The sequence below is a fragment of the Lepisma saccharinum genome, chromosome 14 (genome assembly GCF_977018435.1).
Source record: "Lepisma saccharinum chromosome 14, izLepSacc3.1, whole genome shotgun sequence".
Lineage (NCBI taxonomy): Eukaryota > Metazoa > Arthropoda > Insecta > Zygentoma > Lepismatidae > Lepisma > Lepisma saccharinum.
In genome coordinates this window covers 42,281,679-42,301,641 of record NC_139242.1, presented here as the reverse complement: position 1 = coordinate 42,301,641, position 19,963 = coordinate 42,281,679, and the positions used below count along the sequence as shown (strand labels likewise).

The 19,963-nt window shown below is 37.5% G+C and overlaps 1 protein-coding gene across 3 annotated transcripts in view; it reads right to left on the bottom strand.

The window, feature by feature from the left end:
- The window catches only part of LOC145998812 (trehalose transporter 1-like protein), a 48,457-nt gene that overhangs the window by 9,309 nt on the left and 19,185 nt on the right, over positions 1-19,963 (bottom strand). For 2 of the 3 annotated variants that reach the window (XM_083135451.1, XM_083135450.1), the window contains exon 2: positions 18,723-18,846. In XM_083135451.1, coding sequence (XP_082991577.1) covers positions 18,723-18,824 — 102 coding nt within the window. In that variant the 5' untranslated portion in view covers positions 18,825-18,846. Of the gene's footprint in view, positions 1-18,722; positions 18,847-19,546; positions 19,668-19,963 lie in introns of those variants that run through there. The other variant, XM_083135449.1, reaches the window with a different exon arrangement.

Sequence of the window (19,963 nt, the reverse complement as noted above, 5' to 3'; positions counted from 1 at the left end):
GGGGGAGGTGGAAAGTTGGGGACCAGGGGGAAAGTTACGTGGGTGGAAAGCAGATATGAGGCGCCGAAAATCCACCTCGTCCGGGTGAAAATTGTGTCTTGAGCCGCCCACCCCTGATGGTGCCTTTAATTCGGTAATTTCTGAAGAGCTGCACTGGCAGCACTCTTTAAAGATTTGCCACCACGTGACATCCAAACACGAGACGGCCTTTAGGTTGCCAGTAACAGCCAGTCTTTGGAGATGACGACGACATCTTAAAGAGGAAGCTCCGCAGTTTACACAGTGATCAAGGTCAGGGATGGTATCGAGATGAGACTTGTAAATTGCCTGTCTCTCTTTCGGTTTTATCTCGAGTTATGAATGCCTGTCACGACTGATTTTTACTATTTAGCGTCGCTTTTTAACAACTTTTGCCTAATCGCGACGATGATTATGAATGATAATATTATTAAATTGATGAAGGAGCACTTACAAGAACACCTATGCCCAGGCCAGGATTCGAATCCGTTACCCATGGTGTCATAGCGCGCTGTGCTAACCCCCTAAAAATACCCCCCCCCCCCCGTGGCGCAACAGTCCGTGAGGACCGGGGTCTAGCAACCGACTGTCGGGCTCATTCCCAACTGCCGAGGTGGGAGATCATGCAACCAGTTATGGGCTGACGTGTGGTCAGCACGACGAAAGGTACAAGTTGTTATGCTTCCCCCAGGAGACTGGAACCTGCGCGGAACCCAAAAAATTGTAATTACGAAATATTTTAGAGTGTACTAGCGAACTTTACACTCCACCCCCCCCCCTTCAGAAAAAAATATATTGTCTACGCTAGTGGCCCTAGTAATCCCTCATTCTTTCCCCTAGCATTTCCTATTATTTTCATCGTGTATGTATGAGTGTGTGTGGGGGTGTATACAGGGTGTATCATAAGTAATAAGGCAAACTGACACAGTTGAAAGTATACACGATAATAGAAGCAAAAAAGTCTCAGTAAACATGGGTCTGCAAACGAGCCGTTTTCGAGATAATTGCGAATGTGTGGTTACAAGCTGCCACTGACTTCATTGTTTGTAAACGTCGTCCTAGTTGGTAAAAATGCTAATAATGCGTGCGAATGTGTGGTTAGAAGCCGTCACTGATTGCATTTTGTAAACACCGAGTGATGTACTCCTTGCACGTTCCGAGGTTTGCTCTTTGTTTACAAAGCAGAACATTTCCGAGAGGTGGCGTTGTAATCAAACAGGACGGACACAATCAGTACACAGTCTAATCGTACTGTGGGAGTCACGTCAGTAATGCTGTACTGCGTAGTGAAAATTGAACCTTACAGCAACGAAGAGTACATTTTACCAACTAGGACGACGTTTACAAACAATGAAGTTAGTGGCGGCTTGTAACCATACATTCGCAATTATCTCGAAAACGGCTCGTTTGCAGACCCATGTTTACTGAGACATTTTTGCTTCTATTATCGTGTACTTTCAACTGTGTCAGTTTGCCTTATTAATTATGATACACCCTGTATATATATATATATATATATATATATATATGTGTGTGTGTGTGTGTGTGTGTGTGTGTGTGTGTGTGTGTGTGGGTGGGTGTGTGTGTGTGTGTATGTATGTATGTATGTATGTATGTATGTATGTATGTATGTGTGTGTGGGGGGTGTATGCATATGTGTAATTTTCTTTACGCAACTGTAAGTCGGTACTGATATAATTACGAGTAAGTATGTACCTACATGCACTTATTTTGCGCCTTGCATAGTCGTTGTATGACAGTATAAAACCCATTTGCCGAATTTTGCAAGGCACATATTATGTTCGTACAGTACATGCATACCGATGGCCGGCGAAAAAAGTAAAGGGAAATAAACATCGAAAGCTTTGCCAAAATTACCAAGACTTGTTTACCAGAAACAGTTGGCAAATGACCCGAGCCACGAGAGAGCACGTGAAGACAACACAACTGCGAATAGGGTATTCACTCTTAAGGTTTCAAGGTGAGAAGAAAAGTCCGATATTTTTATCTCGGGGTAGTAAAACTTAAATTGGTGTGTCTTGGCCCTCAAAAAGCTGTTGCGCCACAAAGGTTGTTAGTTTCATTTTAGTTTTTAGTAAAACTTAAAAGCAACGCATTGGTGCTGCACGCAAGACGTCGTGCTTCAAGTACCAGATACGGCTTCACTGTTTCCGTGTGAATGTTCTCTCATCAATTTTATCAATACAACTCGCTTTGACTCTCTTTGCACCGAAGTGTCTAGTTGGTTGCACGGTGCAACACCGAGTCGTCTAGTTCGTTGCCTTAGTGTATTTGGTGTCTGCACCGTCTGCACTACCTTCCGGACCGGTGTATGTTTGGTGTATGGTCACGTGATGCGTGCTAACTAATCAAATGACCGTTTAAAGCAGCAGACGGGCATTTGTTGAATCTTCTGAACTTGAACACCGCTTTCCGTCTAGTTGGTTGAACGTCATTTCCTTGCACCACCCTTGCACCACCCTGACATTGGATACACCTGCACTGCACCGAGTGTCAAAAAGTGCAGCCAACTAGAGGGGGCTATTGTGTAGCAGCCTGTTTTCTTTATAAATCGTATTACCCGGTTTTACTTAACGACAAGCTAGTCTTAACAATGATAAGAGGTACATCATGCACACAGTAACAAAGAAGCGTCAAATGTGCTTAGACTTATTCACAAAAAATGAACGAATTGACTGTTTTAGTTTAATTTACTTCGCTTTTCTGCCACTTTGGCTAATGGTGAAGATGAGCATGAATGGTGATCAGATGATATGGTTAAAAAAAACCACAGGGGATTATACTGGCTGTGAGTCCAAACGCCAGACCCTCGCTAGTGGGCAAGATGCAGTCCAGAGTGTACTACGTGGATAAGAGGTTGACATTTCAGTGTCTTTGGAAGGGTCACCCACTTACACCTCAAATGTGTTTGAAGAAATAGACGTAATATTTCAATAATTTTTATAATTTGTCACAAATAAAATAATAATAAACCAAATCACGATGTACATTTTCGCACCCCTAAGGGTCCGCGTACCTCCGATAAGAACCATTGAAGTGGAGGATGTCTGTCGTACCGTATATCATTTTCTAACATAGTAAGTGATAAGAATGCGAGTGAAACTAGTGTTGACTAATACGTTACATTACTTGTGATAATTAAAAAAAAAAACACCCTATCCCGGTAACTGCAGTGTTGTATGCCAACGAGGCTCTGGCGCCTGGAGTCACAGCCAGTCCTCATTCTCTGTGTGGCTTGTGTTGTGTCATCCATGTATGTTTATCTATTTCATCTTATCATCCATCGTCGTGATTAGCTAAAAGTGACAGAAATGCGATAGCAAATACACTAAATCACACAATCAATTTTTAAAATCGCCGACACTGTGACCGATTGTGTTAAGTGAACAGCTTTCGATCTCGCCATCCAAATTCCAGGGTTCGAGTCACGGCCTTGGAATGGGTGCTCTTTATGAGTGTCTCTTCATCAACTTCCTCAATCATCCTCTTCGTAGCGATGAACCAAAGTAGTAGAAAAGTGACTTTATATAACAACAATACAATTTTTTGGAAGAAAAACCCGTTAAACTAAATTGGGTTCAAATTCTATTTTGAATGAATGTTAACGAAATCAGCCCAGTGTTTAACAATATGTTTACATTTTGTAACTTCTGTTAGTTACACGCTGTGCAATTGCAAAATTTTCTTTCTACTGTCTAGTCTGAATTAAAATGTTACTTTACTTTTACAAGCGAAACAACACCCGTCCTGGCATCTGACCTTGCAGTGTGTGCAACACGTGACAATGACCTTGGGATGCTGTGGGAGACACACTGTTGCCATATACACGGCGTTCGGTATGTAGGTCTGTGTGCCAGTGGCGCTGACTTCAAATAAATTTGAGAAGGGATAAGATTAGCATAAAGTAAAAAACTATAAAGATCCAAATTAATTAATAACCAGTTTTAATTACATATTTAATGAATAAAAAAATCTGGTGGTATGGAACACACAATGCGAAAAAGCTAAATGAATGAAATGCATCTTCTTACAGTCCAAAAATTTTTTTCTCTCGTTTCAGGGATGGTTCAAATATATATTTTTTCTTCTTTCTTTACTACAGAAAGAATGTTTAGGAGGTGATGAACTGATGATGATTCGAATTGAGAATGGGCAGTAAAAACGTAGTCGAAAGAAGGTGAAGTTGCAAAAAAAGCCGTTAAGACCTAAAAAGGCTAAAAAAAACCAATAAGCCAAAAAACGCCGAAAAAGGCAGAAAAGGACAAATAAAACCCACCTTTTCCTGGCCTACAATGACCCAGAATGAACATATATTATGTTGGGCCTCGTCTTCGGACACTAGGAATAAATAAAGGATTTTTTCTCAACTTCCGAGCCCTGCTAATTACATATAGATCTGCTCCTCTTGAGGAATTTTGGGAGAAGTACACGCCCCTATGCTCCCTCGCCCAATCCAAACTTGTTTGCATGATATTACAAGCATGATTGATTTGATATGTTTGATTTATGCCTACCTTCAGAACAGATAGGCTAATCAGGACTGGACCTACAGTTTAAAATGGGATTCGAATCACTGTGCAATGTGCCTTCATTGAGAATCGAACCCGGGACCACTAGATTTTACAAGGCGACGACGTAACCTACCACTGATATGATCCATACTTTTATGTGACGTCACCGGTAGAAAATATGTCACTAAATATATTCATTTTTGTGAAAGAAAGCGTAATTTCCTTGTTATTATATGTAATATTGCACCTTCTTTGTAATGTATATAATTTGTTTAATATTTTTTGTATTTTATGCTCTATTATGAGTAGTTTAATGTATCTTCATGTTTGCGAGACTGCACTATACGAATTTGTATTGTGAATCATTGTCTACGAATATTACATCTGATCCATTAAATATGTTTGAAGCTTTTAAAGCCATGATTGAAGGAATTAGCAAGCAGCAAGTTGAAAGTATGGAAACATTACAGTTTGATATGTGTAAACAGTCTGAAACATTGCAGGCTGATATGTGTAAACAGTCTGAAGCACTGAAGGCTTATATTAGCAATTATATTAGCAAACAGTCTGAAGCACTAAAAGCTGATATCTGCAAACAGTCTGAAACATTGCAGGCTGATATGTGTAAACACAGTCTGAAGCACTGAAAGCTGATATCTGCAAACAGTCTGAAACCTTACAGGCTGATATTAAACAGCAAGCTACTAATTCCATTAACAACTTGAAGGCTGATATCTGTAGACAATCTGAAATATTAAAGGAAGATATCCTCAGACAATGTGCGTTGCTTATGGATGATATCGGTAAGCAGCACGATGAATCAATGAAAGTATTAAGAGCTGAAATAGGCGAGATAACCTGTGAGATTCAACAACTGAAGTCTGACAACGAGGAAACTAGGGCGCGATTCTCTGAAGAAATCCGGCAGGCTAGAGAGATAGACTTTGATGAGTTCCGGCGTAGCTAGGCAGCCGATGTAAATAAAGCCACGGAAAATGTTCGCACAGATGTGGAGGATATTAACTCGAGATTCACTAGAGAGTGCAATAGGATTATTGAAAAACAGCTGACAATGGAACAGATGTTGGCCGAGGCCAAGACTGACAAAATACAGTTCCGGGCTGAGGTCCAAGAAAATATTAGTCAGATTTCCGTAGTTGTGTCTCAAAGAAGCAAGGATGTTGAGGAAATAAAGACTCAAGTAGAACAACTTACAAATCAGTTAGAGACTATACACGTTTCTCGGCAAACGGAAATAGAAATTGGATCTCGAACATCTTGTCACCCGTCTGCAGTTGCTGAGAGTGCAGTGTTGCCAACTATGAACAGTGAACTAAATGAAGCGATGGACAGAGCCGGTGGAGAGAAAACTAGAGAAGACAAACAAGTCTGTCGCCCACGAGTCACTGCTGATTCAAGATCTAATGAAGTGGCCTCTGCTATTCCACCTACTTCTAGTCTTTCAGGCGATGACAGAGGTTACATAGAGCGTGAATCTCGCAGGGCAAGGCACAGTCCTTATGAAGAAGGGGCGAAGAGGGAACGTTCGGAAAGAAAGAAAGATCGAGATTCCTCCTCTTCTAGTACCAGCTCTGATTCTCAGTATCGAGCAAAAATCAGGAGGCAAACACGAAGGCATAGAAAGGTGAGAAGCGGGTCAGATGAGTCGCCGCCAAGAACTCAGCAATCAACAATGACTGGAACTCCAAGGATGTCGAAGTTCAAGGGAGACCTGGAAGCCCAGAATGCTGAGCAGTAATTGAAAGAACTTAACATCAACTTTGATTTAATGCAGATTCCATACGAATACATATTGGAAATTATTCTTCAACTATTCAAGGGCCAGGCTGAGCATTGGTTTCGGGCAAACCCGTTAGAGTTCAAGTCCTATTCTGATTTCTGCAAACAATATGCTTCAGAAGAGGCCAATGAGAGGCAGCTGACAGCAGTGAGATATCGCCGATACTCAAAGCAGTCCAGTATGAGCATTGAAGAATATGCATGGTCTATTTACTCAGCCTACCGCAATCTGTCTGCCCGATATATAGCACCTGAGATTGTGAATTTAATCATCTCCCAGCTTCCATATAGAGCTCGGAGTCTAAGTCTAGCTAATTCTCCTCAAACTGTACGACAGCTAGCCGATTTTCTAAAAAGGTTCGAGGTGCTTGAGGAGCAGGACACTTGGAAGCCAGTGTGGAATAGAGAATGTGCTGACCAGGGAAATGCTCCTACACAAAATAGAATTGGAAACCAACAACCCAGGGTCAGACAAGTTTTGCAGAATCATAGAAATGGATATCCCAATTATGACAGGCGACGTAATCCTCCGAGAAGGGATGGCAGGAACAACTACGCACGTAGGCCGCGTCGTTACAGATCTGATCCAGAAAGCCATTCTGGCGCCTCCGTTTGAACCTTCTGCTTCACGTTTGACGAACGAGCAACGGCAAAGCGTCGACATAACAAGAGACTTTTGTTGGGCACCATCGACTAGTGTTAATCCAAGTGGTATGAAGTCGGATTTAGCCAGTCACCCAACGTGAATTCTTCGTTCCCGATCGGGCTAAAATCTTGGATTTCTCTGGGAACAGATGACAGCGTTATGAATAGTGAAGGTAATCATCTTTTTGTTGTGTTGACTCTCAATAAAGAAGAACAAAGTTTAGATAGAGCACTACAACAGACAGATAGAAAGGAAAATTTACCCAGGGCTCCGTTAATTAAAGCCACTGTAACAGGCGTCGATTTTATTTGTAATCTCATGAGCTACGCCATTTGGAAGAAGATTAAAGAGAAGCTACCGTTACAACCATGTGCAGATGTTAGGCTGACTGATTTCATTGGGAGAAACAAAACCAGAGTTGTGGGATGTAGCCAAGTATATCTGGATATTGCTGTAAGAAATTTATTGGAGGACATGTTTGTCTTGAAAGGTCTCGAAGCTAACTTTATTTTGGGCTACCCATTCCTCAGGAAATATGAAGCAGGGATTAACCTACAGCGCGAGAAGTTATCCCTCACCGTAGACGGAGTTCCGGTAGAGCAGGACCTCGTGAATAATGGATCTTCGACAGGGACGTGTATAAGAAAAGTCCGTGAAGATTACCATGTCGATCAGTGGACGGCTAGTCCTGACGACATTCTTCAGAAGGTCAATGCGAATGAGATTTTATGCGAAAGGGGTAGAAGCCAATTGAAGGAAGTCTTACTGAAGCAAAAAGATGTATTTTCCGAGAGATCACGTACTATTAAAAACTTCCAGTGTGAGATTGAACTCACCACCACAGAACCTGTGTATCGATCTCCATATCCCATACCGATCGCAAAAAGGAAACTGAACTGATAAAGTGGAAACAATGAGATGTTTCTGTGCCTTGATATTCATCTTGTATGAGCACCTTAATTTTTGATAAGCCTGTTGGTACCATATGCCTCCAGTCGTTTTGCTGATTAATTATTCTATTTCTGGGACTACTGGATATTCGCCTGCTGAACAATTCTTCAATCATCCTATACCCAGAGAGATCCTAACACATTTCAATTGGGCCGAACGGGAAGAAACTCAACCGGATTGAAGTCCAAATTATTCTTAGCCCAAGTCAGGGAGAAGAAGAAGCTGTCGAAGAATATAAAACAGAAGGGAAACGCAAAGACAATGACAGTTGGAGACTTCGTGATGGTTAAAAACCATTCCTTAAGCTCCTCACTAGATAAGACTATTCAAAAGTTGTTTATGTTGTGGGTAGGACCTTATCTAGTAGACAAAGTGCAAAATAATGTTGTGACATTCCTAATTCCAAGGACTAAAGAATTACGCGTATATGGTAAGGTTAACTTGGATAACCTAAAATTGGTGCGTTTTTCGGAGGATAAAAAGAAAGAACTCAACTCAACTAAGATTTATTGGACTTACAGCTTACAGGTGGCTGTTTATGCCCAGCATACATTATAAGTACATAAGATACATTTTTAATATAAATTTTACACACAAAGTTCATAAACGCTCTTAAATACAATTTTATATAACTACATTAACTCATTCAGTAACAAAAATATATTATAATTTTATATCAGCTTTTCTCAAAAAAGCAAGTATAACATATCCAATTCTAATATCTGGAGCATACAACATTGAAGTCTTATTAATAGGGAATGGAACATTAATTTTTGACAATGTTTTGTATAAAGTCTTTCTTCTCTCTGAGTGAATTGGACATTCCAAAATAATATGATGAGCATCACCCCTTAAATCACCACAGTCACAATTCGGAGATTTTAAAATGTGTATTTTAAATAAATGATGATATGTTCTCGCGTGACCACTTCTTAGTCTATTTATTAAAACAATTGCATTTCTTGAACCTTTACAATTATAAAACCAAGGTCTTTTCCTAGTGTAATCAACATAAGGACGATAACTTTCACCAACGCTTTCTAATGCATTATTACACCATAAATTCCATTCTTCAAAAATTTTCTTCTTAACCCTCGGCAGAAGATCTGTGTAATGCAATGGTAACTGGATTGTTTCATTCATCTGAGCAGCTTGTTTTGCATATCTGTCTGCTTGTTCATTTCCGTAAATATTAATGTGTGATTTTACCCACACATAATGAACTACCTTTCCATTGCTAATTAAGCTATTAGTTGCACGAATACAATTGATGACATATGGTGAAATTTTAAATACATTTTTATAATTAGATTGTATTGCTTGTAAAACACTTTGCGAATCAACCAGTATTAGAAATTTCTGTTCAGGAACTGTACCAATATAAATCAAAGCTTGATATACCGCATATATTTCTGCTGTAAATATGGATGCCTCCTCTGGTAACCTAAACATTTTTGATATATTTCTTTCAGTATCATAAAGAGCTGCTCCTACTCCACTTTCAGTTTTAGACCCATCTGTATATATATGATAAAAGTCTTCCCAAGATTCTCTAAACTCAGCTGAATGGTTATATTTCGGGAAATATATATTTTGAATTGGTTGTGTGGGAAATTCTAACGAGTATACTGGCAATGTTCTTGCTATGAGTACTTGACTACATTCATGATGATATTTACTAAATAGTTGTACCCAAAGCGTAGCTGATTTATCATTGGTTATTCCTGAATCATGCAGCTCTAAAAGATTTAATAAAACATCATTGAAAGAATGCCATGGTGAATGTTGAATTTTAAATAACATTTTTATAGCAATTAACTTTATCCTCACAGAAACCGAACATTCTACTGACTCCATATATACCACTACATTAGGAGTACTGTTCATTAATCCCAAACATCTTTTTAGAATTTTTCGTTGCTGGACTTCTAGTGGAGAAAGTTTTGTTACTGGAAGATTACACAAGACCATTAATCCATAATCTAATACTGCTCGATAATAATTCTTATAAAACATAAGCATGCTGGTAGGATGTGCTCCCCATTTGGTATTCGCCATAGCTTTAAATAAATGAAATATTTTATCGGATCTATTTTTCATCATATTTATTTGATACTGCCATGATAATGAAGCATCAAAGTATACACTTAGATATTTTACTTGTGAAACAATTGGAATTTGTAATCTCCTAGGAATAATGTTGAAAATATTTTGAAGACCCTTATGCTTAAATACTACTATTTTGGACTTTTCTAAAGATATTGATAATTTTTTCTGCTTTAACCATTCGTTAAATTCTATTAATTTATATTCAAACATTGAAAAATCTTTTAAGTGATTGTTTGAGTCTAAATATATACATACATCATCAGCATATTGTAGAAACTGAAATGGGGAATCTATTATTGTTTTAATATCTGATAAATAAACATTAAATAATAATGGGCTAAGAGGACTTCCCTGTGGTAGTCCTTGTCCAATATATATTGGACCTACCATTTCTGAACCAAAATGAAAATAAAGTTGTATTTTAGATAACAATTTCCATGTCATTATGAGTATACAATGTGGCACTTTTAGTAATTGTAGTTGTCTCAATAGAACAGTAATATCTACGTTGTCATATGCACTTTGAATATCAATAAAGGCTGAAAGTACTGATTGGTTTCTTTTAATAACGCTATAAATATGGGAAGATAATGTTACTAATGCATCCTGGGTTCCATAACCTTTACGAAATCCCATTTGTCTGGGAGAAAATACCTTTTGACCTTCCATAAACCACTCTAATCTTTTTAATAAAAGCTTCTCGAAAATTTTTGCCAGTACGGAACTTAGAGCTATTGGGCGATATGACTGACCCAACGAAGGGTTTTTCCCTGGTTTTAGAATTGGTATAATAATTTGAGAGGTCCATGCAACGGGAATTTTGCCCGATAGGAATATTTGATTGAAAATTTTACATAACATGCTTAGTGCATTCTGTGGAAGATTTCGTACCATAGAATACGTAATTCCATCAATGCCAGGAGCAGAATCTTTAGACCCTTGAAGAATTTCATGAATTTCATTTACAGTGATAGAGGATGTGAACCCCTTTGAGTATTTTGATGTAGATGAGAACGTGTAGAATATATTAGGAGGTTCACAGGCTGATGTAAAGGGTTTAGGAATGACTTTATTAATAAAATCGGTTTTCCATTCAGTGGACAAAGGTAAAGTCCGACTTACATGTGCTTTTCTAAGTGATCTGAACTTGCGCCATATGACGTCTAATTTTGTGTTAGGGTTTATTTCTTCGCAATATTTTTGCCATGAAAATCTCTTAGCCTTTATATATACTACTTTTCTAGATTTTGCAGTAGCTCGTTTCAAATTTATCAAAGTTGCAGGTGAAGGAGCACTTACAAATTGTTTCAATGCTTGTATTCGCTTCCTTTTTGCTTGGAAACATTCTTCATTCCACCAATCTATTTTAGGAAAATTTCGATCATATTGCGGTTTTAGTCGGGGACAGGCATAATCCATAACTTGAGTTATTATATCCACAAATTTTTCATATTGTACAGTATATTGGTTTTGATATTCTTTAGCTGAAAATTTTAAGTCTAAAACTGAATTATATTTCATCCAATCTGCCCTCTTTACGCTCCACTTACGAATTGTTTTTTGTTGTATTAATTTTGGAAATTTTTGAGATAATGTTAGCGTGATGAAACATGGAAAATGATCACTAGTTCGTAAATCAAAGTCTATTTCCCACACAAAATCAAAACACTGATTATCAGATATTAAAGTTAGATCAATAGAGGACATATTATTTCCATTTGGTGGAACATGTGTTGGAGATCCATCATTTATAACTGTCAAGTTATTATAATCCATCCAATCTTCAACTGTCTTTCCCAAAGTATCAATTCTATGATCACCCCACAATGTATTATGACAATTAAAATCTCCTGTTATGATAAAGGGATGTTGAAAGCCAGATATAAGAGAATTTAGATGAGAGCTCTGTATTTGTTGCGAAGTATAATGAGATGGAATATACAAGCTAATAATATTATAAAGTAAGTTGTTTAACTGAATTTGTATACCGACCACTTCTACATTATATTTGGAAAATAAATCATGTGTTGAATTAAACTGAATTTGTTGAAATGGTACACTTTCATGAACAAAGATTCCCACACTCTTATTTCGCACATTATAATCATTTAATATACTATGATAGTGAGCAATATGAATATTTTCTGATTTTAAACCCCATACCTCACTAACGCAAATAATTAACGGGTGACACTCATCTATTAATTTAATTAATTGAAGTTTCCTTGCAGAGAAGGATCTTAAATTCCATTGTATTATTAATGGCAAGAATTTTCTTTGCTGGTAACACATTGTTGTTTTAAATTAAGGGGTGTCCCCGAAATCTTGTAAGTCTTGAATTAGTTTTAAAATTTGTACAGAAATTTCATTACATTTTAAGATTATTTTCCTAATATATAATAAATCATCACTCACTGAAATTGTTGTGGTAAGTTCAGCTATTAGATGTAGCAGATTTACTAGCGATTCTTTCTGAGAAGGACTCTCCGCTGTTGTCCGGCGTCCAATCGAATCAGATTTTCTATCCTGTTCCTTAGAGGAACACGTCGTGCTCACAGGTTCACTTGTATTAGCCACTGCTGATGATGTTGACGCAATTTGTGGATCCTTGTGTTTATTTTTGTCCTTTATCAAAACAGGTTTAATTGTTTTCCTCAATTCTGAAGCAGAATGCAGTCTAAAATTTTCCCCGTGTTGTTTTTTAAAACTTTCATAAGACCGGTCAGATTCTGGTGGCACTTTCTTCCAACAGAGGTTACTCAGATATGTGTCATTTCTTCTATTTTCCCAATCTGTAACAGAATTTAATCTGATCGTAGTAGGACTTTCTGATGTGCAAGGGCTTTCCTTGTTTATTGATTCCTTTCTTATCTCTAGCAATTTAGGAAAGTCTTTAGCAGAGGTCGCATATGTTCGCTGTTCATTTCGTGGATCAATTCCAAAAAGTACTTGTTTCCTTGCATCTTGATAGGAGATGTTGTTATAAGCAATCAGCCTTTGTATTTCTCTCTCTTGCTCCCATCTTACACATGACTTATCGGTAGATAAGTGGTTTCCTTTGCAATTAATACATTTAGGACTGGCATTGCAGATTCCATGTTCCGCTTGACCGCATCTATAACACACGGGAGAGGATTTACACTGTGTTTGTGTGTGTGAGAAACGGAAACATTTCTTGCATAAAATCACAGATCTTACTTTTGGCTTCACTTCAAATATTTGTCTCCACAACTTCACTTCTTTTGGTAACTGTTGAGATTGAAATGTTACACTAATCAGTTTAGTAGGTTCTTGCCTTACTTCCCCCTCTTCATTGAAAAAGGTTTTCTTCATCCTTATTACATCTATTATTGGAACTTCAGCTCTAATGTCTTCGATTATCTCGTCTACTGGGATGTCGGTAGGTACACCATATATTAATCCTTCTCTCACTAACAGACCTTTAGGAATTCTGGCTTCTAAATGGTATTTTTCCTTGATGAATTCATTTTTAGCAAATTTATTTGCATCATATGCTGTGCGAAATGTCAATTTTGCCTGCTTCAAACCACTTTGTTTAACGAATTCAACATCAACCTTCTCCTTACACAAATTATAACCTAATTTTACCATATTCAGACTCTGTGATCCAGGTAATGTACTGTCCACCAACACGATATATGGGCCTTGATGTCCCTCATAATATAAAGACATATCATATGCCTCATTTCTATATTTAGCAACACCAACCTTTGTACTTGCACTTACTTTCGGATTTTTTTGGTTTTTCTCCACTTCAGGTTCCGTGCATTCTTCATTAGATCGACCTCTTTTGAAAGAAGTCTTATCACTAACTTCCATTTCCGCTAACTGTTCAGGTACAATCACATTCATATCACTCTGGATTGCTTGCATTAAATTTTCCTCATTAATCTTCACATCCTGAGCCATCTTGGGAAATCCAAGCGTTTTTATTTCGCTTTTCTCTTTCACATATCAAATGTAAAATGTATAGAGAGATTTAATCTTGTAACTCTAGAACTATTATTCTCAAATCAAACTTCAATTAATTAGATCTCAAACTAAAAAACAAACAATTCAACACGCTATTCACACAGAATCCAAACGATACCACCATGAAAAATCGCTCAAGCTTGGAAAAAAAAAAAAAAAGAGTTTGTACTTTAAAACTAAGTTTCCTCCAGGTAGATAACTTCCTTCCTGAAACTTAGTTTCCGAAAGGAAGGGGCAGATGATACCGGGTGTTTCAACAGAAACGCCGTGATTTCAAATAGCATTTTAAAATATTTATGATAACTACTAAAAAAAATAATTACATAATCTGATAGAGAAAACGCAAAAGTTTAATGGAAAACATGTTCGAAATGTCCACCTTGACGATTTATCACTTCTTGTACCTGGTTGCACATGTTGTCAAATATCTGACCAAGGGTTGCACGACTAACTTGTGCAGTACAGTGTTCGATGTTTGCTTTCAAATCATCTAGTAATCGCAGTCCTCGTTTGAAAACTCCCTGCTTTAGGAAACTCCACAAGAAAGAATCTTACGGGTTTAAATCAGGGCTAGTTGGAGGCCACTCTAAACCATTTTGAAATAAATGTGTGTAGCGATTGTCAGGACAGGTTCAGTTGTATGCGGCCTAGTTCCGTCTTGCTGGAACCATTGCTGACGAATTGGACAACGTTTCCGTCGAAGACCAGGAATGAAGTACAGTATTCCTGCAGCACTTGCAAATAATTTTCTGATGTGACATAGCCATCAAAAAAGAAACGTCCAATCAAGCCACGTTTCGATACACCACCATACCAAAACCTTTTGTGCGTACAGAGGTGTCTCCTTTGTTCATGTGGATTATAGGTTGCCAAAAATTAAATTTTAGACTTTTCTCAATCATAACATATACAAATTATTACTGTGAATATACTAAATATTTTATTAGGGTCATTTGAAATCACGGCGTTTCTGCTGAAACACCCGGTACGATCCATATTTTTATGTGACGTCACCGGTAGAAAATATGTCACTAATATATTCATTTTTGTGGTAAAAAAAACATAATTTCCTTGTTATTATATGTAATATTGCACCTTGTTTGTAATATATATATATTTTGTTTAATATTTATTGTATTTTATGCTCTATTATGAGTAGTTTCATGTATCTTCATGTTTGGGAGAGTGCACTATACGAATTTGTATTTCTAAACATGTATAGATGTCAGTTTTGTTGGTAGCATATTTTTGTAAATAGTGAGTGATTCATCTGTACTTGAATCTGTGTTCTCGAAATAGCATAAAAGCGAGGCTATCGCGTAAGAAATATCACACTTTCGTCACGGATCGACGAAGCTTTTAAACCTAAAGAGAACTCCTCGGTGTTGTGCATACATCTTGGTACGGTAGTTCGGGGCGCAAGCTAGGCCTATGCGATTGATCATAGGTATGTCGATGGCCATGCATTGATGCTATGCACAATACTGCAACCATTATTCGTTAAGAAATAAAGCTAACCTAATGATTAATGTGGACTAAAAGGCTAAAAAGCAAATATTGGCTCGGTTATTATTGCATATATCTTGGTGTGGTAGTTCGGGGCGCAAGCTAGGTCTATGTGACCATAGGCATGCCGATAGCCACGCATTGAGTTCATGCGTTTTAGTTGAGTCAATTCATCGACAAAGCGAAATCCTCGCCTTGGTCTCAAGTATATTCGCATTATAATTGTCATAAATAAAGAATAAAACTTTTTAGTTTATCTATTGCAGTAATGTGGTTTCATTTCTCTGTGCTGTGAATATTGTCTTTGCGTAACACTATCCCTGTACCTGAGAGGAGTCTGTGTACTTCACCGAGTCTCATCGTTCACCGCTGAGTATTATTAAGTCATTATTAATAAATATACGTTTACGTTTAATAGTATAATAATACAGGCTTGAACATTTCACCACTATGCCATAGGTAAAGCCCTAAGAATCAGTATTTGCCACTTAATTTATCTCAGATTTGAGCTAAAATGTTAGTAATTAAAGATACTCATTTGAAATAGTGATTTTACATTTTGTTCTTTATATTATTATTAATTCTCTTTCGTTTATTACGTCAATTTTCTTCATTGTGATTTATCGCGACGGTGAGGATGAAGGAGATGCTGGGAGAATATAATGATGGGTTCATACTTCGACCAGGATTCGAACATGAGTGGGTCACGTTAACCACTCGCCAGAGACATGATATTATTATTATTATTATTATTATTATTATTATTATTATTATTATTATTATTATTATTATTATTATTACAGTGATATAGCTGCATAAGCTAAAAGATCCCCTGTAAACTTTAGTTCCAGTCCCAATTATCCGATATACCAGTTTAAGAAATCTTGCAAAAAGGCAAGAATTATGTTATGTCGACAACAGGAAACAACTAATCGTGATCAACGATTCCACAAGGATGAGATGGTGGGAGACGTATCAAGACAAAAATGCCTTGACAATCTTCATGTGTAAGATGTGAAAGATTACTGAGAAACAAGAGGAGAGGAAGAAGAATCGTATCCCCTATCCCCTTCCAGTCTCCATTGAGCATGATCTCTGATTTCCGCGGTTATAACTCACCAAAAAAAATCCGATATGCTATTTTTATCCAAGGATAATGTACATATTATCCGAAGGTAAAATGTCAATATTTATAAAATAACTTAGAAAGGAAGCTGGAAAGAGTACATCCAGCAGCCGTTTGCCCACTGTTTCTTACACATTCCACAAGGCGGGCCTCCCCCATGGCGCAGTGGTAGCGTCGTCGCCTTGTAGTCAAGAGGCTCGATACCCGGTGGAGGCACATAGTGGTTCGGATCCCACTTTAAACTGTAGGTCCAGTCCAAATTAGCCTTACTGTGCATAAAATGGACTTGAAACACCAACTCAAACCAAACCTATTTCTACATTTGGAAGGTATCCTCCCTTCCGAGAACATATTTCCTACCATAGTAATGTATTATTATTATTCACATTTTAAGTTGATTTAATTTTAACGAGAGACAGCGATAGTTATACTACTGACATGATAAGTCTTTGTGGAAAATAATTGAATTCCTGTAACTTAATGATGATATCGAGATGAAGCTTGGCAGTGTCTCGGTCTCGTCTGGACTTCTGAGTATGTCTCGTTCTCGTCAAGGTCTCGAAGGTCAAATCTAGGTCTCGTCTCGAAATTATAATGTAAACAGCATTATGCACGTACAGTGTGTCACAGCACAAACTTTCAAGATGTTCTTCATTAACATCATTTATTCATTGTTCATCCTCATTGTCACGATTAGTCAAAATTATGAGAAAAGCGATGCAAAGATAAGAAGAAATGCAAATTAATTAAAATACACACACACACACAAAACAAAAACCATCCTAAATTGTGCTGAATATATTCCCAGTGAAAATTGATATTTTTGCTCATCAAAGTTCCCTCGCAGTGAATGTTCTAGGTACTAATTAAATACATACTTTTTCTATTGTAGTGATGAAACTTTTTATCACAACATTTCCACACGATATCACATGTATCTTTTTTTAAAGAGCTCCTTACTTTTTGGAGGTTTATAATCATTTATCACTAATCAATCTATACATAAACTTAAAAAATCGAATCTGAGTTTCTTCAGTGACTAATTTATGATTTCCATACACAATTTAAAAAGAATTACAATTTGTTACATCCTTCGAGAACAATTCTCTTATATTTTTACTTCACATCTTCTGGCGAGGCTATATTATACCCCTGTTGTACCCTTCGTCGTATAGAAATGGAAGGAAGGTAAAGATGTTATGAAGTGGACTTTGTTTCTTACCAAATCTCGATAATTTATTTCTCGTTAAATTTCTAATAAAGGACAATAATAGCAGATGCAATATTATTTGATATTGTGCACAGCACAGTGGGATATTTTTTTAAAATCATAATCTTGCCAAATGGTTATTCAAACGAACATGTTCAGTTCGAATTCTTAAGAATACTAAACTTATAGTTTATCTTGGCAATCATAGACTCTGCCGTCAGGATTCACAGCAAGTAATAATCCATTACCAGGCTCGTGTTGTATCGTCCATATATGCTTGTGATTGTCCCTTCATTCGCTTCTTTATGCAGCACTTTCTACAAGGTGCAGTTCGACCTACTTTATTCAATTATTTGAAGTAAATTGTTTCTACTTCGTGAAACTATTCTTTATTTCTTCTTACAGAAAGTGAAAATATTCTAATTAATTTTTAAAACCCTAACAACAATTGCGTTGCACAAATTAGAAAGTACCGCTAAAGTCGTTGACTGCACCATTTGTAAGTTGTGGATTTACTTAAATTTCGTACACATCAATCATTCAATTCCTTTTAAATTTGTATTTCACCCTTAAAGGCAGTCGAAAAAAGTAAGAAGAGACTAAACTATTAACTACTAATAATCACATTTTTAAAATTTCAATTAGCAATAAACGGTCAAGAACTTTTACGTTGTCACATTTGAATTTACATTTAAATCACCGAAAACTAAAATCACATTTAATATCATCTTTTGTGGGATGAAGTGCTATGAATGTGATTACGTGGAAACTCTGCAAGGATTTAAATTACTACAAACTATCCCGAGGAAAAATAAAAGAACAGCCTCTCACCTGGTGTAGGATGCCCCTCCTGGTGGCTGGCGATGGTAACGCGTCTACATGCTCTTCGCTCGCTGCTTTGCTCGCAAGGTTGAGAGTCGTCAGGTGGCCCATGGTTTCCTTGTCTGTTCCTTTGCTGGAAATAAACAGTGTCTTTAGTCAGTTGACTTAACGGAATTCTAGGAACTCGAACATGTATCGAATGTAGAATGCAGAAAATTAATTCTCAGGTTTCTCTTGTCACATTTGGCAAGGATTGTTACTCTTGGAAAACGTCAAGTTCGAGTAGTACCCTTATTTTCAGAAAACTATCCACTAAATCGTGGAGTCCTGTTCGGTTTGTGTTTAAAAGAACAACAATTATTTTATTTGGTTTATTTTACTTAGCTTTTCCGGAACTTTGGACTAATCGCGACGATGGAGATTAATAGTGATGAGATGGATGAATGAAAAATCACAAGACATGTGACGGCACACACGCAATCCTCGGGGATTTTTCCTGGCCGTAGGTCTAGAGACGCCAGAGCTTCGTCAGCCTGCAAACATTCAGTCCAGGGTACACTACGTGGAAGAGAGGTCACCGCTTACACACCTAATGTTAATGTAGGTTAGGGTATACTCGCGGCTTGGTGTGGTACCATACAGAAAATGGCGCCTCCCAATTGTGATCTTTATATGCATCAGTGTAAAATAACAATATAAATAAACGTATTATTAATTTTCTTGTACGGCTACGGTTCAATGCTTTGAAAGGATTGTACCCACAGACTTGAAAGAGATAAGGGAAATTGCATTCCCTACATCTTCCTTGGTGTACGTCAAATTGTAAGGCTTACCTTTCTCCCAGCTGTGCTTCCCCTACCATGTCTTCGGCGACCACAACGCCTGGCATGGTCACCCGGAATGCCTACACTTTCCTTCCCAGATAAAAATGGTTCCGCGCGTCACTATTTCTACATTGCCACTGCAGACGATTGATAATTTGCCCATAAAGATCCTTGTTGTTTCGCGCGTTGTAAGTCGTTACGCAGAGTCAATTTCGTAATATGTGCGTTTTAAAGACAAAATTGACTTCATTTTAAACGAACTAAGGCCATTTGACGTTGCCCGCGCTGCTTTGGCATGATAACACTACAAGGATGTTCCGATTTGAACCAATTCGCACTTTCCTCTTTTTTTACCCGCTACATAAAATTGCGCGATAAAAAAGAAAATAACTGGATGTTGCGTTCTTGTGTGGGCCTGTTGTTATA